The sequence below is a fragment of the Carettochelys insculpta genome, chromosome 20 (assembly GCF_033958435.1).
Source record: "Carettochelys insculpta isolate YL-2023 chromosome 20, ASM3395843v1, whole genome shotgun sequence".
In the NCBI taxonomy this organism is placed as follows: domain Eukaryota; kingdom Metazoa; phylum Chordata; order Testudines; family Carettochelyidae; genus Carettochelys; species Carettochelys insculpta.
Genome location: NC_134156.1, coordinates 4,868,180 through 4,891,815, shown reverse-complemented (window position 1 = coordinate 4,891,815; position 23,636 = coordinate 4,868,180). Strand labels below are relative to the sequence as shown.

The following is a 23,636-nucleotide window of genomic DNA, read 5'->3' as shown; positions in this document are numbered from 1 at the left end:
AACGGAACTTGATTGCTATAGTCTGGAGTAGCCTAATGGTGGCTTTAAGCATATATCGTTAAAAGGGAGGCACGGGGCAGCACACTGAAGTAGAGAAGTTCATCACTGTCAAAGTGGAGAGGTGGGAGAGCCTGGTAGCACTGAATTATTCACAAGAGAAGCGGGGAAGTAAGGGGAAACGAGTTACCATGTCAAATACACTTGCAGGAGTGGTATGGCCTCAGTCCTACTTACCCATGTTGTACCCATAGGGTGACTCCGTGGCCCCATCCTGCAGGCTAGCCAAGATCTCGCCTTTGCCCACGTCGCTGTCCCCCACCAGCAGAAATTTCAATAAGAAGTCATAGGCTTTCACTGGGCTGCCCACGTGGCTCATCCTCTTTCTCCCGGGCCCCCTCGGCCAATCTCTCCAGCGATTCAGCTCCCAGAGCCCATCCCGGGCACCCGGGGCGGGGGGTGGGATCACCGTGGCAGGAGCAGCAGCAAACAGCAGCCGGGGGCAAACGTAGGCATGTCCGACCAGAGCGCAGCCGTTCAGGGCAGGGGGCTCCGGCCAGTCCCGGAGGCGGCGGCGTGCACGATCCCCTGCCACCGGCGGGCCCTGCCTGCGTGATCCTCCGGGAACCGCTGCAGCCTAGCGACACCGGCTGGGGGCGAGCCGCGCGGGCGGGGGCGCTGTCACATCGCAGGCGGCGGCGATGGGGCCGCGCCCGCGCCCGCGCCTCGGGGCAGTTACCGACCCAGGGGGGCGCCCGCCACGTGTGACGGGACGGAGACGGAGGGCACCTCTGAGGGACGGAGCCGCAGCTGCTCAGCGGACGGGGTGCGCTAGGGAAGGGAGGAAGGTGCCTTCCGAGGAGGTCACGGGCCAAGCCCGGGCCACAGCGCGATCCAGTCGCGAGGTTCCCAAGCGCAGGTGCGCGACGCCCAGTCCGGCGGCTCCACCTGCCGCGGCGCCACCGCCCCGGCTCCCCAGGGCAGCGGGGGAGGCGGAGCCCTACCCGGGCTGGAGCTCAGTCCCCGCTCCCTCAAGCGAAGCGCCGGACTGGGTCTCGCGCTGCTCCTGGCCGCGCTCCGCGGTCCCCGCTGCCACCCCTCAGCTGGGCTAGGTCACCCGCCCTGGGCTGCACACTCGACCCCCGCCCGGCCCCAGCACCGTGACAGCCGTCCCGGTCCCGGCCCCGCCCCTTTGGGCTCCCATTGGTGCGCCGGTATCCTCGTTCCCACCCCGTTTCCTATTACAGCCTTGTGTGGAGGGCCCGCCTACCTCCTTCTCCATTGGGCAATGGGTCGCCCATCTGCGCCCGCCTCTTCTTCTACTGGAACACTGAATCTGTCATTCCGGCCCTGCGCTGTCTCCATTGGGCAGCAGGCTTTCGATGGCCCGCCTTCACTTGCCCCCATGGGGGCACAGCGGCTCAGTTGCTAGGGTAGTTCTTCCGCGACGTTGTTGCTGCACTCCGTCATCGTGGATTTCCCCGCCCCCTGCAGGAATAGGGGGTGGGGCCTATTTCGTTGAGGGGAGAGGTTTGGCGCTGTTTAAACTGGCGCCAGGGTCGCCGGTTCGATTTCCGCTGCCGCCCCTGGGCCCTTGCCCTACCATCAGTTCAGGGGCTCGAGGCTGTGGGGAGCTGCCCTCTCTCACAGCAAAGCTGTAGCTCAGGAGTTTCTGCCGCTGGCTGTTAGCTTCACTAGGGCCTGCCCTGCTGACAAGGCTGGGCAGTGCAGTGCAGTGCAGCGTCCTGATGGACCCTGGCTATCTTTGAGTCTCCCAAGGTCAGTTCTAGCATGGGGCTTGGACAGCCATTGGCCCTGTTAGCTCATTAGTGCCCCTGTGGGAGGAAGACAGCTTTAATCTTGGCCCTGTAACCTAATCTGCTGGTCTGACCCAGGGGCTGTTTTTTGCTCACATCTCAGAAAGCACATGTGAGAAGTCAGCATGTGGGGAGGTCACTGTAACAGGTGTTTCTACCTTTCTAGGGGCATTGAGCCGCGATGTAGCCAAGTGAGGTGGGACGTGTGCTTCAAGCCCATCTAAAAAGTCAAAATACACATTGAGAAAATTCAGGATTTTCACTGATTGTCTAGAGATGGTTCCCCTGGAGGCTAGAATTGTTAATTATAGTGCTATAATTGGTCTTGGCACAAATAGCAAAGTCTTCTCTACAACAAATGCCTGTCTTTGCCTGAAACTGATTGCTTGGCAGGATTTTATATAACCAAATATCTGCACTCTAGAAATGCCTCACTCTTTTAAGGTAAAGTTCCAGCCATTCTATTTAACTATTTACAAGTAATATTAGTTCTTAGACGTCATACTACTTGTCAATACCCTATGGCTATAAATATTTGTTCCACAAAATCATTAAGTTTCAAAAAAATCAAACACTGCTTGACTCATTGCTTTGGTTTGACACTGAAGAGACAGCATTACAAGTAGATAATAATGCAAAGTGGAATGGAAAAACTGGAGGTTGTTTAAAGCCATATTCTTTTGAAGTGTGATTTTTATCATATTTCACAGGGTTAAGCTGGGCAAGTAGTGAGCCAGGTGACCTCCAAGCAAAATCTCCATATAGCTGGGGGAAAAAAAAGTGGTTGTAGTACTGATTTTTTGCCAGTGCTGAACAAGTGTCTCAACAAAGTACTACTAAGCGGTATGGTGCTGAAAGTGGTCTGCTGTGCATACCCTCTTTACCCTTCCCTGTCAAAATCAGCAATATAAACTCTGCACGTCTACCTTAGGCTATGTCTACATGGCAACGTTATTTTGGAATAAGCTATTCGGGAAGAGATTTTCTGGAACAGCTTCTTTCAGAATAGCACATCTACATATAAAATGCATATCAAAATAGTGCTCAGCTGTTTTGAAGTACCACTGATGTGTAGATCCTAGGACAAGGCCCCCTATTTCTAAATAGAAGCCCCCTACTTCAAAATAGCCCCTATTCTGTGTCTATACAGCCCTTATTTTGAAATATCTATTTCAGAGTAGGTGTAATTCCTTGCACAATAAGGTTTACCAAATTCAAATAAACCATTGGCTATTTCAAAGTTATTTTGAAATGCCGGTTGCATGGTGTAGATGCTCACAAAGTTATTTTGGAATAGTGGCCATTATTCCTCAATAACTTTGCTATGTAGACATACCCTTAGGCTGTGTCTACACTTGCATTCCTCTTTCGAAAAAGGTATGCAAATATGGTAATTTTAAAATGCAAATGAGGTGAAAATTTGCATATTGACACCTCATTTACATATTCTTATTTCAAAATAGCTTCTTTCGCAAGAAGAAAACCAGTGTAGACACTGCTCGTTCGAAAGTAAACCCCATCTTCAAAAGAATCCTTCTTCCCATACAAAAGGGAAGAAGGATTCTTCTGAAGATGAGTTTACTTTCAAAAGAGCAGTTCTTCTTTTGAAAGAAGCTATTTTGAAATAAATATGCAAATGAGCTGTCATATATGCAAATCTGCATCTTATTTGCATTTTATTTACCTAATTTGCATACCTCTTTCAAAAGAGAAATGCAAGTGTAGACACAGCCTTAGAGATAAGCATTAGTCACGCTAATATACCTACACTAAATCAATGGAAAAAAGGAGCAGACAAAGCCTTACTGTTAAAATTGTAGTTTTATATTGTCTGCAGCATTTCATAGCAAATAAGTACAGTATTGGTAAATAACATGTTCCAAAAAGTCCAATAATGTTCAACATAAACATGTTTTTCTAATGTGGAGGACAAATATAGAGCTGCCACTGGCATAAAATACATATTTTTAAAAGCAGTAAGACGTACAAGAGTTAGAGGTGAAACTAAGGAAACAATGGCTTTGGTTAACACAACAGTATAATGCTGTGCAACTAGAAAATATAGCTGCATACATGAATCTTTGAACTGGAAAAACAAGCGAATCTTGTCTTGCTCTTTTTTGTTTTGTTTTGCTGGAAATCCAAGCATCATTACTAAGAACGTACTACTGTTGGAACCAGCAGCAAATACAGCCTGTCAGGGTTTACTCTGGGTCATCTCCCTTATCATACTTTTTACTGTAAACAAAAGAACTTTCTTCCCTGCTAAATACTGTGCACATGGGTGTAACAGAAAGCCAGTCTATAGGAGTTAAATTTCAAAGCTTCATCCCAGTCTCAAGCCAAATTATTTCATTATTTGTTTAACCCTTTGGGATTAGATGTTCCCAACCTTTGCAATGCATACAGACTTAACAGCAACTTGCCAGAGGAAAATGGTCTGTTTCTGGGTGGTGCTGAGCACCTTCGCCTCCCGTTGACTAAGGTTACCATATCTGAACATTCAAAAAAGGGAATACCCCGATACAGAGTGTATGAAGCCACTTCTATTTTCTACAATCATTTTTATGGATCTTTTTTTTTCCAAGGATATGTGTATATGCACATTGTATGTATTGCACATTGCACTTGGGTGTTGGGGAAAGGGTTGATTTATATTTATATAGCATGTATGGACTAGTGAATGATAAGGGTTAGCAGGTGTAAAATTAAACATGCAACTTTTCTGGAATACTTACAAAGTACATGAAATTCAATGCGCATATACACATATTTGGTGTGTGTATCCATGTCAGTCTCTAGGTGCATACAATGTACAGATGTGTTGCTTGATTTGCAGAAACAGGAATATTCTGAGGTATTTTACTAGTTTTCTGGTTAGTAGCATTCAGTCAGAATTTTTTAAAAGAGAGTTTATTAAATAGCGTACTCTGTGATCAAGTTTTGGCTATCAGACCAAAATAGAGGAATCCAATTGGAAGCTGAGATCTGAAAAATTACCACCTCCAAATCACAGTAACTTTTGTATTCAAACTTTAAAAAAAAAATTATATACATGTATAAGATTTTTATAGGAAATTTTAAGACTGCATTACTCTAGACCAGTGGTTGCCAATCTTTCCACTAGTGAGGCTGCCCAATCACCATCTACCCAAACCACTTGTGGACTCCCATCCAAGCCAATTCTATTTTCTATTATCTTTTTTTATCTTCTATTTTTTTCATGGACCCCCAGGCTAGGAACCACTGCTCTAGACCATTTCATGGCAACATGAACATAGCACAACTAGAATCGTCTGCATGTATGTGTAATGTATATACTTTATTTCTCTGACCTGGCACAGAACGCTTGCATTTCTGTCTTTCATTTTAAATCAGGAATTTTCATTTAGCATGCTCACTCTGTTGATAGTTATATCTCTATCTGCTCCATTTATTACTTTATGGACTCAAAGTCCAACTGAGTATATCAAATTTGTTTTCTGCAATAAATTCTAGTTTCAGTAGTGTGATAATGTGATCTTTGGCTCAATGTATGAGCTGACCGAGGAACTTTGCTGTACAGTAGCACGTGGCAGAAACTACTGCTTCTATGTGTATATGTGAGAAGTGTGCTGATTTTTCTGGCAGTTCCCTGTGCCAGATTTCGTATTTCTAATTTTTAAATTTTAGCTTACAGACATTCTGCTGTCTTGGTGGCTTTCAGTCTTTTTGCAATGCAGGCAACATTCTATACTGGTTAGAGCAAGGGTCAGCAACCTTTCCGAGGTAGAGTGCTGAAATGTGACCTTTTGAGCTCTATGTATGGTCTGAGTGCCGGTGATACTTTTTAAAGTCACTAATTGTCCTACTTACAACAGCTTCATCAATAAATACATTCAGACGCAGAGCTTTACCATTTTGGTCTTTAAACCTCCGTCTGGCCAGATGTATTAAATATCTAAAAATGTCTGGAATTTTAATACAGGTTGAACCTCTCTTATCTTGGATTCTCTGATCCAACAACATGTGTGGTCTGGCAGGACCACAGATGTTGCTGAATCAGGGGGCCCCAGCCACAGAGGGTGTTAGGGACTGGGAGCTCAGCCAGTCTGGCAGGCAGCCCCACTGGTTCAGAGCAGAGCTGCCCATGGCCAGGGCAGGGAGCCCTAGTGGCCAGGGACACAGGGCTGCTGCTTGCCTTGGATGGAGAGCTGAATGGGGGGAGGGGCATGGCTGAGCTCCTGCATGCATGCCAAAGAAAATCAGCTTGCATGTCAAGGGTGGCATGTGTGCTTCAAGTTGCCAACCCCTAGGCTAGAGACTAGCACTGGACGGCAGGAGACTAGTGTTCTAATCCCACTTTCATGCTAGCTTGTTTTGTGATTTCAGGTGAATCACTTCAGTTCTCTGTGCATCAGCTTTCCCATCTTGAACATAAGGCAAAAAATTATTTACCACACGTATTGTTAATGAGCGTTATGAGATTTAAACAGTTAATAGCTGTAGAGTTCTCTCAGATCCTCGTATGGAGTGTGCTGTATAAATGGTATTAATTATGATAAATTACATTATTACATTTCGCAACTGTGTGTTTTGTTTGGGTTTGTTTGTATAGTTGTAAAACCTTTCTGCTGGGGGTAATCCATTCATTCTTTACATTTTTTCAGGTTTAATTATGGTAGAGTTTTCCTTCTGGAAAAGTAAAGGAAGAAGAGGAGCTGAATTCTTGATACGATAAAACTGATGGTTAAATTGCACTTCACTGGATTTTAACTGTAATGTTGGGGTTGTTTATATTGTGAAACATTGTAAGAAATATGAAAAACAAATATCATTTTTATTACAGGGATTGGGTGAGTTGTTTTTTGATTGTTTCTAAGCTATAGCATTAAAACATATTTGTCAAATGTTTATTCTGATGTCAAACTATGAAGCTCTGGAATGGTTCCCTTTTCCTGAATATTTCCATTTACCTTTGACATTTGCTTGTAATCATTTTTGGAACAAGCGCTTGGGACAAGCCCAGGTTTGTTTTGCACAGTAGTTCCTAGTCCACTAGTCCTGTATAAAGTGCAACTTCGAATACGCCCACAAGTTCCTTAACCCATTGGTTGTTCAGGAAGATCTTTTAAAAAAATCTGCTAATCTGCTTTAAAGTATCATCACTACCTGGTTAGCAACAGGTGAATATAATGTTTTTTAAAAACAGGAAAGGAAGTAAAGATACAGGGAGTTAGTATGTATAACTAAGGCCTGGGTCTTGCAACCACTTTTGCATCTGCTGAGCTTTACTACTGTGAGTAATATGTTTGCAGAATCAGGGCATAAGTGCTGTGTCATTTGGTTTTCTGCTTGTTTCATTTACTCTTGTTTGCTCATAGGGCTACTCAGAGTCTGCTGCTGTAATAGAGAGCTACAGCAGAGCAGCCTGCACTGAAGCAGCTGTGCTGTAGTGCAGATGCTCAAAATCCAGAGGCACAAGCTCTTCAGTTGCCTTAATTCATGTGTGCGCAAACTTTTTACGTCAGGCTCCCCTTTTTGTTGTGATATTAGCAGCCCCCTGCCCAAACCTGTCTAAGGTAATAATAAATTTTAGTTATGTTCATATGGAAAAAAAATGTCAGCATGTGTAAGAAAATAAGTATGTTGAATGAAAAACTTTCTTAATTGGTATATAAATGTGAATGCACATACATAAAAACAGTAATATATTTCAACATTTTAAAGAGATGGATGAGCTGAGACCCAGCAGCCGATCATGCTGTATCCCCCTTTATGAAATTTCATGCCCACCCAAGGGGACCCACCCGTCATTTTGCACACCCCTGCCTTAATGCCCTCTTTCTTCTTGGCAGTCAGTCAATAACGAGTAGGACATCTTCATGTCACCCTGCCATTTGTGAGTCCATTGATGGCTGATTCTGGAGCCGCAGGTCTTATTGTAGAATGGGCAGGTGTTGGTAGCTGTTGGAGGAGAGAGGAGCAATTTTTGAGGCTCTTTTCTTCTTCTCTGCCTCTCCTTATCTGCGCTGCGGCAGGACATCTCAAATTGCGCCACCCTTTCACAGATTACTGTTCTCTACGGGGGACAATCCTGGCGAAGGTTCTCCCAAGTGTTGACACTGATGCTGCACTTTTTCATGTGTATCTTCAGCACATCCTTATATTGTTTCCTCTGGCCCCCAGTGTTCCTCCATCCTTCTTCCAGCTCAGAAAACAGAATCTATTTGGGAGGCCCTGATCAGACATCTGAACCATGTGACCAGTCCAATGAAGTTGGTGAATGATAAGGGCTTCAGTGCTAGTCATGTTCAAGTCTAGTTAGCCCCCCTGCACTGGGCGCCAAAAGCATAAACAGTTCCAAATTAAAAAGAAAAGAAAAATTTCCAGGATGAAAATGTTATTAAGGCTGAGGTTACATATCAGTAACTCTGAGGTTAAACCTTATTTGCATTCTGGCTTTAGTACAGGAAAGATGAAGAGAATTAAATACATCTAGCTGGGCTAAGCTAGTCCAAAGTAAAGAAGTAAGATTCTAATGATATTGGAAGAATTATCACATAAATTAGGGATGGATTTTTTTTAATGTTGTGAACCAGGAATAATGGGATTAAGTTAAGAAAGGGAAAAACAGGGTAAATATAAAAGTAAATGTCATCATGACATTAGAATGTAGTCAAGTATGGAACACTACCCCAAGGGAAGTAGTGGAATTACCATCAGTTGAAATATTTAGGACTAAACAAAATATAAATGGAAGAGTGCAGTCCTGCACTGTCAGGGAGATGAATGGGAAACGGATAGTACTGTTTCGTCACCTTTTTGGACTCATTACTCATTTGTAAATGTTTCTGTCCTGTGGCAACCCCCAGTAAATAATCTGGATGGAATGGGGGGAGACTTCAGTGAGATCCTGCCCCCAAGGGGCATTGGGTCCTGCATGACACTTACTCCAGTGGTGACTCCAGCAACTTCTGCGCTGTTGGGCTGATTGGGCCTGTCTCACCTCTACAGGGGATGCAGCCTTTGAAGCTGCAGCACTGCTTAGGGGTGTCCTTGCCCTCCTGATTGAACCAAATTTGTGAGAGCAGAATTGTGACCTGGCTCATGGGGTTGCAGTGCCACTCACTCAAATTTGGCTTACCTGGATTCTTGTCATCACGACAGCTAGGCTAAACCTGAGTGATGCAGTGCCTTGGCGCAGGGAGGTGAGCCTAGTCCACATGCTAGGACAGAAGCTGTCAGGTGAGCCTTCAAAACACTCTATAAACCACACCATGGGCAGCAAAGAGTTACGGGGTTATTTTTGGGCCCAGCCAGTGCCACCACCTCCTCCTGAAGCAAATGCTCCCTCTGGTGGAGAAATTAAATGATAGCCAGGTAGTGGGAAGTCTGAAATCTCTAAGGGGTCTGAAGAGCCCTCTCAGAGGAATGGGAGGATCTAGACCAGAAACAGAGTGGGAAGTGTCCTGCTCTCCCTTACATATGGACCTTGGGCATTGGTAATCTCTGTTTTAATGGACTATTTATTTTCTGGTTTTCCCACCCTGGAAAAGCCTTGGACTGAGCTGGGGTAGATTGCCCTCTGTAGGAAGTTGTCTAGAGAGGGAGATCACCAATAGCCCCAAAGGGACATAGGCCTGGTAAACCAGGAGGACCAGGATTCCCCTAACAACAAGAAGCCCCCATCTGTTCCTAGAGGCTGTAGCTCGGCCATGCTTCCTGACCAACTCCTGAGTAAGGAGCAATTCAATTTTGAGTCCTGATCCACAGATTAAAAATCCCTGATCCAAAGGATCTTCTCCATTTCCAAATTTGGAAATTCTTAGTTGCAATAGAAAATCCTTTGTGAAATAAATAAATGAAAACAGATGTCCAGTAGGAAAGGAACACTATCATGCTGCATAATATAGCTTCTCTGATTAGTTCCTATTAGCAAAATATTCTTGTTGAAGAACAAAATGAGTATGATTCTGTAATAACCAGAAATAAAACCACATACTTTTAAAAAGCACAGTACTTTTTTTTTCACTGACAGGAGAAAAATATGTTTTCCTACAGTGTGTTTACATTCTTCCCTCATAAGCAGAAGAAAACAGTTGGCAGGGAAATAAGTTCAAAGGGAACCGTTTTCACATTCTGTTTGGGAAATAAAATACTCCAAAAGAGAGACAACTGGGGGCCATATGAACTGACTAGCCTGGGTACCTGCACCTTGTGGACTAAACAACCAGGGGAACCTCTAGAATTATTTGGCCTAGTCCCTGTTTTGACAAACGCTGGAGGGGAGGAAGGGTGGGAGAAGGTGACTGTGAAAAACAAGGTGTCCCCTTTGGTCTTTATGTCCTGCTGGGCCATGAGCCTCCCCCTCCCCCAAAAGCACATGCAAACAGTGACTAGTCGTTAGTTTTCATTCTCTTCCGGGGTTCAGCTCTTCTCCCCCCATGCAATGTGCAAAAGCAGCGATCCCCTCCCCTCAATTCACTGAGCATCAGCCACCATTATCCCCCGCCCCATACAGACGCGATCTCCTCTCTGCCCCAATGCAAAGCAATAAATACCCCTTCTTCCGGCTCTACCCGAACGCACTTGATTCCCTTCTGGCTGCCTCTAATGCAACAGTCTCCGGCCCCGCCCCGCCTCCCTTCTGGGCGCTGAGCTGCAGGGGGCGCCCTAGGCCGAGTGCAGGCGGCGGTGGACACTGCGCATGCCCCGTGGAAGCGGGGTTGGCGCACGGGGAGCTGCATGGAGGCCGCGCTGAAGCGGGAGCTCGGCACTTCGGTGCTGCGGCCCGCGGGCCACTCGGGCGGCGGCTGTATCAGCCAGGGCCAGAGCTACGACACCGACCGGGGCCGGGTCTATGTGAAGAGCAACTCCAAGGCGGAGGTGGGGCTGTAAGGGGGCTCGGTTAGCGGGGGGGGCGGGGGACCCTGGCGGGTAGCAGGGAGGCTCGGTTAGTAGCAGACGGCTGGGGGCCTCTGGGAGGCTGGAAGGGGGCTCGGTTAGTGGCGGGAGGCTGGGGGTCCCTGGGGTAGGTCTGAGTCGTGGCCAGTGTTCCCGCCAGGCTTCTGCCTCCGTGTGCGGAACGAAGTTTGCTGCGTGCGCCAGTGTGGAGATGGTGTGTGGCTCCTGGGGTGCAGAGCAAAGCCCATTCTGCGCGTGGGTGATCTGGTGTGAGGGGAGGGCCGGCCCAAGAGCAACCCCCCCTCCTCCCCGCAGTGTCGTAGATGCGGGGGGAGACATTATCTGTACAGCCTACTTCTGCCCTGACCAGCCGGGTCCGATGGCAGCAGCTGGGGGTCACCTTCCTTCAGCCCTTTCCCCCGATTCTGTTCACCAGGGGGTGCAAGTGGTAGCCTGGTCCCTCTCCACCACCACAGGCCTTCCTGGCCTGGGGATCCCTGCTTCTCTGTGGAGAGGCCGCAGCACAGCAGAGCAGGCTGCCACACTGCCCGCATTGTGAGGGCTAGGAGAGGCCAGCCACAGCTGCTGCCACTCCCTTGTCCTGACCCAGGTGTTCACCCTCCCATCCACAGGATGGCTGAGGCAGCTTATGTGGGGCCCCCAAAAGTGCAGGGCCTGGGTGGCTGCCCCAACTCATCCTAAAAATGGGAGGGTTGTGGGCTCAGGGGTTCCACTCTTGATAGGGGGTGAAAAACCTGGCTTGGGGTGCAGGATCTGGGGTGGGGTAAAGGATAAGGTGTTTGGGGTACAGGAGGGAGGTCTGTGCCAAAGTTGGTGAGACCTAAGCTGGAGTATTGTGATCAGTTGTGGGTGCCGTGGACATGTTGTGGACAAATGATGTGGGCAAATTGGGGAGATTCCAGAGACCAGCAAAAATGACAAAAGCTTTAGAAAACTTAAAGTAGGAGGAAATGTTTTTTAAAAACACAACACAAATTAATCTTGAGAAAAAGCTGAGAGGGATCTAATAGGTTAATGGTCATTATAAAGTAGATGGATGATTGTTGGCAAGGAAGATTTAGGTGTCAATGTTAGGAGATATTTTCTAGCTTCAGGGATAGTTAAGATCTAGACTCAGATTTCAAGGGAGATTGTGGCATGCCAGTCTGGAAGCTTTTATGAACAAGCTAAATACCTGTCATGCATGGTTTTCTCCTCCCTGAGTGTAAGTGACTAGACTGGATGATTTCCCTTGATTTCTTCCCACTCTGTATTTCTGTGGCCTGGTCTACAGAACTGGTGTGCCACTCAGCAGGCCGGACTGCTGCCAGCATATGCCAATTCCTCCATTTTGTCTGTTCTGGTACATCTCTGTTTGTGTCTCCCTCACATTCTTCCTTGTGCTGGCAGCCCCTGGCTAAGCTCTGGACAAACTACAGCATGAGGTTTGCAGGTGTTTGCAATGTGGATCCATGGTTTTGGGGTGCAGGCAGCCCTAGAAGAGAGGACTACCCCCAACCCTCTCTCACTGAGCAGCTTGGGGCCAGGTGAAAGGTGCCTGCCCACAGCCCCTGCAGCTCCAGTGGGCAAAACTGGGGCGGGGCACCTGTCTTCCAACTGGAGCAAGACGAGGCTATGCTGGGTGGGGCCAAGGAAGGATTGCCTGTACCTGGCAGTGGCAGGCCCACTACAGAGGGGCCATGGGAAGCAAGGAGAGAGGCACCCTCACCTCCACCCCCAGCCAACATGGAGCAGCTGCAGCTAGGGGGAGCGTCCCCTCCTCACTGACGTTGGCAGAAGGCTGCCGGAGCAGCACCATGTTGGTACTGGCAGGTAGAGGTACTTCTGCTCTGATTGCCAGAGCTTCAGGCTGGTCCAGGAAGCACAGATGGCACTGTGTGGCCATCCTGAGCACTTGCATGGGGTTTCTTAGGTAGCTGTTTGCCTGTTTGCCATGCATCTTTTATAGCCATCATGTCTCTTCCTAACCTTCCTACCCTTTCCTGTATGGTGATATGAGAAGCAGGACAACGTCACTGAAGTATGCTCAGGTCCTAGCTGGAAAGGTGCTCAAAGAACTTGTCTAGTACTAGACCTTGAACACCTAATATGGATGGCAACCTAGTAATTCCATTTGGGCCACAGATAATACATATATAATATGTATGGCAATAATTCTTTCTGCACATTTGGCAGTGCTTTAGAGAACTAGGAGGAGGATGGTGCTGAACAGTAAGTGTGGTGGCAGGGGTATTAAATCAGAAGTCCTGGAGTTATTTTCTATTCAGCTGGCCACTGTTCTCTATGCGTTTGCATGCATCTATAGATGCAGAGTGCTGATGAAAGCAAACCTTCACTTGACTCTATTATAATGTTGTGCTGTGTGTGCAGTAATGCACTGTATCAGCAGTATACAATTTGGTTTTAGTTACTTACTCTGTCAAAATTTGCAGCTGGCTGAAGCCTGGCATATTTCAGACAGATACAGTTTTATTTAACCAATATAGGTATTTGTAAGTCATAAAGTATCAAACTCCTTAACAGATAATCCAAGAATTTTTTCTTGCCTACCGTCTGGGGAGTTTGTAATCAATGCAAACTGCAGTTTGTCCTGTGACTTTAATTCCTGTATCTGGCACCAAACTATTCTGTTTCATTCACTAGTCAGCTATGCTTAATTAGTTTTCATTAGTTTCATAGGCTGCAGCTTCTTTAAGAGGTCTTCTGTCCAACCCTTTCTCTGCTTGAATACTAGTAACTTATGTTACTAGCCTTGTTGAAGTCATTTGGAGAGTATCGCACAACAAGAATGGCATTGGCAGAATCAGGCCCTAAAATTGGAACTTGAATACATTCTCACTTGAAAGACCATCATAACTGCAGTTTAGCCACAAAGTCTTTCTTTGTATTTCTCCTGAGAACACAAACTTAAGAGCAGCCACTATTTTAATATTTATAGGTAGAATTTCAGGTAGACTATTAATTCTGTGCAAAGCTATACAGAATGCCAATGTGTAATAATTTTTTTTAACGTATCCATGAATGATGTTAGAAAATTCATTTTTCTACTCAGATGCTACACATCATGTTGATACAGTATTTTTGTCAGGAGTATGCATGTGGAAGGAGCTTTTGATGTGACCCTGAATTTGCTTTCATTGTTGTTTTTTCCCTGACACTATACATGTGAGAAGCCACCTTGGTTTTATAGGGACAGGCTTATAAGGAGGAAAGGCTATAATTCTGAAATTGCTGTCAGGTATTTGGGTCAAATTTAGTAGTCAAGGCATTACAATTCTGGACTGCTGATACTTTGTATGTGCTCTAGCAAAACACCAAGCTACTCTCTGTTCAAAATATTTAAATCTCTTTTACTTGAGAAAAGACCTTCATTTAGCCAGAACATTTTCCAAGGTGAATAATGCTTTTCCTCTATATTTGACAGGCCAGAAGAATGTTTGAGGGAGAAATGGAAAGTTTATCAGCCATCATGCAAACACAGACGGTAAAGGTGCCCAAACCTATCAAAGTTATAGACGTGCCAGGAGGCAGCACTCTGTTTGTGATGGAGCACTTGGAAATGAGGAGTCTGAACAGGTAAATTGTAATTGCTTCTTGCTGCAACCAGAAATGTAGCTCTAAGGACAGACCATTTCCCTAGCTCCAGCACAGCCTGGGGTTGGAGAGAGTCCTATCTCACTAGCAGCCACAGCTGGGAGTCAGGTCATCTCAAACTTCCCACTCTCACTTGCTTCCACCCATGTCCTATTTCTCTCTCCCGCCCCCAGCCAGCTTCTCCCAATCCACATCCTCACCAGGGTCCCTGAGACACCTAATTTAGTGGAGCTGCCTGTGTGATTCCACTAGTTGGCTGCACAGCCCTTCATTCTCTCGAGCTGGGCCACCCAGGTGCACACCTTACAGAGAACTATTGTCTTGAGTATTATATGGTAGGCTTCTATTTTATTTTGTGGGAAGAGGTGCAAAATTATCTAGAGAATATGACCTTGTGCTTGGAAAAAGTCTAAGTAAGGAAGGTTAGAATGAGAGATGATGTGAGCTTAGAAGTGTAGAGGAGTAGATTCTTAGGGAGTTTTTGAAAAGCTGAAGGATAACTTTCAATTCTGTTTGTAGACAGATAGAAAGTCATTGAAGTTACTGCAAGGGATTTAGTTTCCTGGAGCATGAGAGCAGTTTAGCTTTAGCATTCTGGTCTCTGATGTTGAGATCAGAGGTCTCAAAGAGCCAGAAAATTGCAATAGATGAGGCTTAAGGTAATGAAAGGAATACATTTGCTTCCAGGTAGAGAACTTTTCCACATGGTCAGCAAATATATATGAGTAATTTTCTGCATATCAAGATGTGAACTCATTAGTTACTATATGGTTCAGTGATGATGATATAACTTATTATGGTTTCTTAGACACTCAGCAAAGCTTGGAACACAGTTGGCTGAGCTTCACCTTCACAACCAGAAACTTGAAGAGAAGCTGAAGAAAGAGGGGAACACTGTTGGTACAGTATATATTTGTCTGTAAATTTAATGTCAGAAAACTAATTATCAGATAACATATAAAACAGGCATTGGCTATAATGACTGTTACTTTGGGAACATGTATTCAGATCCAATAACATTGACACACGAATGAACTTGGAACAAATACCTTTTTGTACTTAAAAAAAGATTATAACTTAGTATAAAACTCTATCTATTTCATGGGCAGAACATTTCTTAGATTTGGTGTCCCCACTATTTTTTCCAGATCCATGCCTACAAAAGCCTTGTTTTAGAGGTGACATACGACCAGATGGTATGATTAAAATTAAATCTGAAACGTTTTCAGTCCTGTTCTAAAGTTAACTGAAGGCAGTTTTATTAAAGATATTGTGCTGTAATCTGTCTGCTACCAGCAAACTGCTGTACCTCCATCTGTTTTAAAGCTCACCTACGCTGCAAGTGCATATCTTTGTAATCCGGTGTTTTTATTTTTTTTGGTTTGCAAGGTAAAAGTGAGGGGCAGACAGACATCCAGTCTGTGGATCGATTTGGCTTTCATACAGTCACGTGTTGTGGCTATCTTCCACAAGTAGGTTCTGCTTAAATATTGGATCTTATTTAAGCTATTGGCACTTTTATTGTTTATATTCTTAGGGGATTTTAACTGTAACACTTAGCTATATATTTTTCTAATCATGGAAGATCAAATGCTTGGCTTGTAGGAAGTGAGTTTTTGCTTTGCTTTGGAAACAGAAATGGCCAGAATTAGTCTAGATGTAGCTCCATTGATTTCAGTGGAGTGACACGGGGACATAATTTGCTCCTGATAGCTTGGAAAGCAACAGCCCAAGACAGTGTTTGGAGCTACCTGTGACATTTCTGCTATTGCCTTTATCCCATGAATACAATTTTTAAAGAAGACTAGAACCTTTCCTGAACACTGGCTATGATAGAAACTGAAATAGTAACAGCCTGCACTGGACAGCTATCAAGACACAATTTTATTTCTTCAAAGGTTATATTTTTAAAAAAAAATGTTATTCTGTGTGTCCAGTACCTAACTTGTGATCTCACTTTTCTAGGTGAATGACTGGCAGAATGACTGGGTGACTTTCTATGCCAGGCAGCGAATTCAGCCCCAGATGGATATGGTTGAAAAGAATTCGGGAGACAGGGAGGCAAGAGAACTTTGGGCACAGCTTCAGGTAGCAGAGTTCCCTGTGATCTGTAATGTATTAATAGGTAGGGGTAGGTTAGATGACTTTTGTTTTAATAAAGAAATTAGCTCCATGTTTTTGTGAGAAAGGGTCCCACAGACTCTAAACCACCCTCTTTGTGATAGTAGAATGGCTTCATGTAATGCCCCCATAGAGTTTTTCAAACTTCAGCGACCTGAGGACCCTCATTTTGATTTACAGCTTTTTTTTGGGGGGACCCCTTGCTCTGCCCCTTCACCATGGCCAGGCCATGCCCCACCCCTTCTCCAAGGTGCCCGTTGTTGCTCGCTCTTCCACTCCTTTACTTTTACCAGGCTGGGATAGAGTATTGGAGTGAGGGGGTGGTGAGCACTCCAGCTGTGGGTATGGACCCTGGGTTGGGCCAGGGATGAGGGATTTAGAGTACACGAGTGGGCTGTGAGCTGGGACAGCAAGGTTGGGGTGTTGGGGCGAGTACGGGCTATGGGAGGGAGTTTGGGTGTGGGAAAGGATGGGCTGGGGAAGGAGATTGGGGTGTGGGATCCCATTGGTGTTTACTGTGGCCATCAGGTCCTTCTAGCCCCTAGGTGCATGGACAGCCAGTGAGACTGTGCGCAGAGCTTTGCTGGCCATCCACGTGTCACCTAGAAGCAGGGCAGGTATGGAGCCTGCCTGAGAGGGAAGGGGAGGAATTGATCAGTGGGTCCCATGACCCCCCTGGAGTTCCCTCAGATATATCAGTCTGAGAAACCCTTTTCTGAAGCAAATCCTTATAAGCTAGTCCTTTGGGTAGTGCTGTGCACTTTCAGTCAACAGATCTTAGTTTATCTTCATATCTCCTGCCCAACAGACAGGGAATGGTATGTGTAGGGGAATGCCATAGGTTACCATTTCATGTATGGGTTGCCTTTGTCTTTTTAAGTGGATGCACTTAGGCTGTTTTCTCACTATTTTGTAGAACTCTGTTCATGGTTTACTAGGTTTCTTACCCCTTCTTCCGGTGGGCAGGGCAGTTGCTTTGAATTTGTTTGCAACTGGCTAAATCTGGAATACTGGGTGAAATTTTCACTTTTTGGCTTTTTGAACACCAAAAAGCAATTGTGGCATATACTAAAGTTAAGAACAAGTGACAAAAAGGCAAGATGGTTTCTATAACAGAGATATGTCCCTGTATTTCAGGCTTGTGGATGGAGTACATGGTTGGATATGACTATGGTCTTCAACCACTAGTGTCTGTGATTCTGGAAAAGTAGAAATCATGTTTATTCCCCTCTGAACTTTGTAATTTAAAACATCAAAAGGTGCTAGTCTGTTTTGATTTACAGTTAACCAATTAATTTTTAAGAATTTTTAATTCACGTTCCATAAACTTTATATGTGGGCGTGCTTACTCTGGTAATTTTAACATCTGCTGTCTGACATAATTTACATCCTTCATCTTGAGGCATCTCACTGGTAACTCTTGCTTTCTTTTCCCTCCCCAGCTGAAGATACCCAGTTTGTTTGGTGACATCGAGATTGTTCCTGCTCTCCTTCATGGAGATCTGTGGGGAGGAAATGTAGCTGAGGATGACTCTGGCCCCCTTATTTTTGACCCTGCCTCCTTCTATGGTCATTCAGAGTATGAACTTGCAATAGCAGGGATGTTTGGTGGCTTTAGCAACTCTTTTTACTCTGCTTACCATAGTAAAATTCCCAAAGCTCCAGGGTTTGAGAAACGACTCAAACTGTACCAGCTTTTCCACTATATGAATCACTGGAACCATTTTGGATCAGGGTACAGAGGGTCTTCTCTAAACATCATGAGAAACCTGGTAAAATGACTTCACCCTCAAACAGAGTGACTCTCCCCACACTTAGGAAAATGCACACTTCTTGGTGAGGCAACTACCAACTGGTAAAATAGATACTTGATCCCCTCCCTCTTTGCACAGCTAAAGATCTAGAATCAGAGTCCTGCTGAATCCCAACTGTGACATTTTCCAACCTGATACAATAGTCACTTGTTGCAGGAATAATTCATTTGCTGTTCAAGGAAGTATGAATTCCAGAGTTACATGAAAGAGCTTCCAGTGTCAGGGTGGGGTTGTACAGTTTTGTTTGGGCAGGTTGAATCAGAGAAGGTGACTCTTGTGTGCAGGTGACTAGGAAGAGGTCCTTTTGACAGAGACGAACTGTGCCACATGTTGCTAAGTGGCTGCACTTGCACATTGACTCAAAAATCAGCATGGAAAGCTTGGTGACATGGCATGATGGCCTTTCCTTACATACCAATATAATGGCTGAAGACGTTGCTCAGTGAGACTTTCTTCCTAGCTTGCTTAGCCAGATTCTTTTCAGCCATGCATTTCTAGGTACGAGTACCAAAGGAAATGGGTGGAGTCCTCTGCCCATTCTGTTGCATAGCCCTGTGTTCAGATGTCTCAAATGTTCTACATTTTGTGTGACACCGTGTCTTTGGGTCTTGGTCCATTCTCAGACAACTAGTATCTATGAGTCACCCAGCTTCCAGTTAGCATCTTTTCAGAGCTCATACTGTCTTGCTTTTTTAATAGCGCTGTTGTCTGATAGGATTTCCTCTCCTGTTGGATGTCTTCATGCAGGGCTGGCTGCATGTATTTTTGGGGGCGGGGGAAGGAGGTGCTGCTGGCTGGCACACATAACTGCCAATCATTTTTGCAGTTGCCATCACCCACATGTAAAGAGAGGGTGGTTCAGTGCCATCAGATTAGTGGGTAGTTTCTGCATAATTTGTCCAGAGTACATGCAGCTGGAGCTATAAAGTGTCTGTATTTCTGAAAGACCCACAGGTTGCACTACTTCCCTGTTGGCATTAGGAATTCCAGACCAAGGGAAGTCAAAATTGGACTGTGGATGCGTATAAAATCATCTTATACTCAATACCTGTCACTAAAATTTCTTCAAAGAATTAATACAGGAAAACCTTAGGTTTCAGGATAGTAACTATTCCATGTGTGCTTGCAGCACAATAACACTAAATCGATACTTCTGCTATGTAGTTTTGAGCTTCTAATGAAGTTTTGACAAAAGGAGACCAAGTAGGTGAGAGAGATGCATGATTCCTTATGTTGCGTGTTAAGCATATCGAAGTGCTTTTTTTATTGACCTAACACGTTTCTTTTATTTATTTTTTTTTTTTTTTACTGAATTTGAATCAGTACTCTGATGTGTTGAATTTCTCTGACTCCTGGTGTTGCAGCACACACCAATATGAATTTTGATGACTTCTATTAGAATATTTCTCCTCTTCACTAGTCCTTGTTTCAGTGGCTGTTAAGTGTTGGCTGAAAAGAAAAGAAAAAAAAACAGAAAACAGAAAAATCCACCAAACATCTTGCTTTGCAACATAGGCTTTTTTCCATCTCCTACTGTTTAAATAAAATATTAGTCTCCTAATCGATTATTGTTGTCTCTTGTGTGTATGAATAGCTTGCAGTGTACTTTCATGACTGGGAAGCTGCTCTAAACTAAGGGAGAATAAACAAAAATGGAAATACGTTACTGTAGTGTGGCATTTAATTTCTGGCCATTCAAACAGTGGTCTTTCCCTTCGAATTAGTGATTTATTTTATTATCCTAATTTATGCAGGTGATCGGAAGATACTGTGGAATGGACAACTGGATGTATTTCTGGCTTCTCTATCTTATAAAAATTAAATGGAAACCAGAAATCCTTTCTTGGTAGGGGCTCCTTTTTAAATATAAGTACGGACTGCACTTCTAAAGCACAGTTGAGAGTTCAAGTTTTGAAGAGCTAGAAAATATTAAAAAAAAAAAAAAAAATCAAACATGGAGTGAATCTGTATGTACTGCAACTTACCCAGATTAGAGACCTGAATACACTACATGTTCACAGTGCTAGCATATGTCAGACCCAAACCATGTTTTATAAGCAGTTTAAGGGTTAGGAGGTGTCCTGAGCTTCCTCTCATTTGTGCATCTGCAGACTTGAATGGAATCACACATGACTTTCAGAGGTCTGAAATCAGAATCAAGCCTTATATCACCACCCATCGCAAGCAAGATTTTGTCAGGGCCTTCAACAAAACCAAAGGATGCCATTAATTTCCCTGACTATGTAAAATCACGTGAAAGGACCAATCTGTCAACTTTTATGATAATACCTTTATTAATCTCTTACAGTGGATTGTGTTAGGCCACCCTTACGCTGAGTAGAGCTTCATTCCCCAGTGGGATTACCTGACAAACTATTTCTCAATTGAGCCCTCAGTTTGCTGCTTATCAGTAACAAATAAGTGTAGTGATTTTTCCCAGTCAGAGAGGAACTCTAAAATAGTGAAAATCTAAAGTATATCTTTAAATGCAAAGCAATACTAAGGAATTTCAAAGGTGGCATTTAAAGAAAATAAACTTTTTATATAAAAAAGTCATATTTTGTGTTTTAAAGGCTCATTCAGCAAAGTTCAAATCAGTATTAATACTCAGTGCAGCAAATTGCTTTCTAACATCAAGTGATAGCCATGAGCGAGTGTCACTGTAGTTACCGTTTGCTGTTTTTGATAGAGCTGGCAAGTTCTGCTCTTCTTTATTCAGGTGCAGCTCCACTCCCAGCAACTTCAGCTCTGCCCAGAGTTTGCAATTTGATCTTGAGAAGTGCTGTGCCTCTATTTCAGCAATGGGTAACTCAGGCTAGTGATTGGGCTTCAGCTCAGTGGACCACACGATTGTGTAACCAAGATGGTCTTCTGGGATAAGGTAGTTTTGCCAACTGCAATTGCATCCCTAGAATTTGCAAGTCGTGCTGATTGAACTGTAGCAGTGCTTGGCTGCAAAGGGAGGGAACGACTCTTACACTCAGTGTCATTCCAGTCAGCATGCACCTCAGTTCACGTTCTCTTGCTTTAGCTATGTGACGCTTCAGTAATACGGGTAGGAAAAAAATGGATGAACACCACCAGAATCTGGCAACGCTGCATGTAGGTTGTGGTAACAACATGTTGGGCTGCCAGTAGGGCTGCATTCTCCCCCTGGCTCATTTTAAATGGTATTGGCTACAACCATAGATATTTTTTTCCCCATCTCTGAGCAGAATAAACTTTGTTATGTGCACCAAGGCATGTGCAGATGTGCACCACTAATAGAAACATATGCTGGTGGCTGTAGGCCCTCTGCTAATTGTCTGGGCAGCACTTGAATCTCCTGGGTAGCTGCCACCTTGCAAGCTGACAGCTGAATGAGCACTGTTGAGGAAGATTCCATTGAATTGCATTTCTTAATGTATTGAGAGAACTATTGATTTGTACTGGTGACCATTTCTGCTAATGGATTCATTCTGACAACAGGAACTAAGTGCCTGTAACAGCAGCAAATGATACAATGGAATGCGAACTCAATAGAAATATGAAAGTACATTTTCCAAAGAGCTAAACCAGGTTAATGTAATTAATCTTGCCAGCCTTCCTCAGGGGAATATGCCAGGAGGAGGGAGAAAAATCATTCTCTTTAATCTCTGCTGATAGGACAAGCCGCAATGGGTTTAAATTGCAGCAAGGGAGGTTTAGGTTTGTCATTAGGAAAAACATGCTCAAGTCAGGGTAGTTAAGCACTGGTATAAATTGCCTAGGAAAGTTGTGGAATCTCCATCATTGGAAATTTTTAAGAACATAGAGAAATAGTTGTCAGGGATGGTCTACATGGTGATTGGTCCTGCCATGAGTGCAGGGGACTGGATTGGATGAGCACTTGCGGTTCCTCCCAGTTCTACTATTCTGTGATTCTGTAATCTCATACACTGGGACATACAGGGTCTCCTCAGTGATCCTGGATAAAGAAACCCAAAGTAACCTTGCAGGTTAGGGTGATTTTGATATGGCTTACCAGGTCACAGAATAAGGCTATTTTATGTGTAGTTATGGTATATATGAAGTCCAGAAAAGGCTGAATAAGTAATCCCTTTCCCTGCTCTTCATGGCGCTCTCTTCATTTTCCGTTCATAGTTCATTGTTTAAATGTTAGCCTTTGTGATCTGACCATGGTGCTGAAATGCTGATGGGACAGAACTGGGCTTTCTCCAAGGTGGTTATTTTGGGGCATTTCCAAATCGGTTTATTTCCATTGTATTCAATCAGGATGATTTAAACATGTTGTTTTAAAACAACAGTTCAACTTGATAATAGGTTTTGACCCACCTCTAAATCAACGTTTCAGTTCTAGCCCAGGTCAATAGCAGATACTATCTCATGGCTGTTCTATAACCTATGTGAAATAATTGGCTTAGTAAGCTCAGTCAAGTTCTGAGTAGATAAAGATCCACAGCACAAAAAGACACCACATCAGTTGGCAACCTCCTTAAAAAGCTCATTAAAGAAGCCACAAACTAATTGGACTGTGGAGATGGAAAGTGAAGCCTAGGGTGGGGCTCAGGCACAGTCACTGCAGTAAGGGTGAAATGCGGCCTGCTGTATCCTTTGCTATGCCTGTTCAGCAGTTAGAGAGAAGATTTAAGTTGCCAGGCTTGACAATCTGGCACTTTTCCCTAACGCTCTCTGGAGTTCTCTGCTCAGTGTCCACAACTGGTTCCTTTATTACCACCTATAATCACTCTTTTTGCCATTTTTAGTGGTCCCAAAATTACATGTGTGTTTCTGTGCCATTGGGATCCTCCTCCTCCTGTAAAGCAAAGGCCATATTGGTGGAGCCTTCTTCAGGATCTCTACCTGCCCTGGAAATCAAATAGACTGTCCCTTCACTAGCCACACATTACAGCCATGCAGTGGTGCTGCCATCTGCCAGAGGCAAGGTGGAATGGGGGTCCTGCTCTCCATCACTGAAAGAGGCAGGGTCAAGTGTGGAAGTGAGGGGTTAGAGAAGTCAGCCCTAGTCTGCCTACTGCATGTGGAGCAGTGGCGTAGTGTTTTTTGGCATTTCAAAGGGGCCCAGAGCTCCAGCTGCCACCACTGACAAAGTAACTCAGTGCCCCTTTGAAATGCTGGGCCTGGGGGCAACCCCAGGATGGTGGGCCTACAGCCATCTGATTTTTAAAGCCTAACAGGTACAGTCCAGGATCCAGGAGAATGGAAAACAAATGGTAAAGTTTTACAGACATCTTTTAGAGAAACACTGTGGAGTGAGGTAAGTACTAGCATCCTTCACCGATTATTTAATTCTAGTGAACAGGTAGGGTGCATCTACACAGCAAAGTTATTTCAAAATAGCAGCCACTGTTTCAAAATAACTGAGCATCTACACAACACAACCACT

At 44.5% G+C, this 23,636-nt stretch overlaps 2 protein-coding genes across 2 annotated transcripts in view; one reads left to right on the top strand and one right to left on the bottom strand.

Annotated features, from left to right (window-relative positions):
• The window catches only part of RAB40B (RAB40B, member RAS oncogene family), a 33,619-nt gene extending 32,498 nt beyond the window's left edge, over window positions 1-1,121 (bottom strand). The window contains exon 1 of the mRNA XM_075014793.1: window positions 235-1,121. Coding sequence (XP_074870894.1) covers window positions 235-376 — 142 coding nt within the window. The 5' untranslated portion in view covers window positions 377-1,121. The remainder of the gene's footprint in view (window positions 1-234) is intronic.
• Window positions 1,122-10,532: 9,411 nt separating this feature from the next.
• On the top strand, window positions 10,533-19,912 carry LOC142023424 (ketosamine-3-kinase-like). The gene is made up of 6 exons (XM_075014317.1): window positions 10,533-10,682; window positions 14,146-14,297; window positions 15,124-15,215; window positions 15,705-15,787; window positions 16,281-16,403; window positions 17,879-19,912. Exons 1-6 carry the CDS (start codon window positions 10,542-10,544, stop codon window positions 18,215-18,217), a joined length of 930 nt encoding a protein of 309 aa, XP_074870418.1. The 5' UTR covers window positions 10,533-10,541; the 3' UTR covers window positions 18,218-19,912.
• Window positions 19,913-23,636: the final 3,724 nt, after the last annotated feature.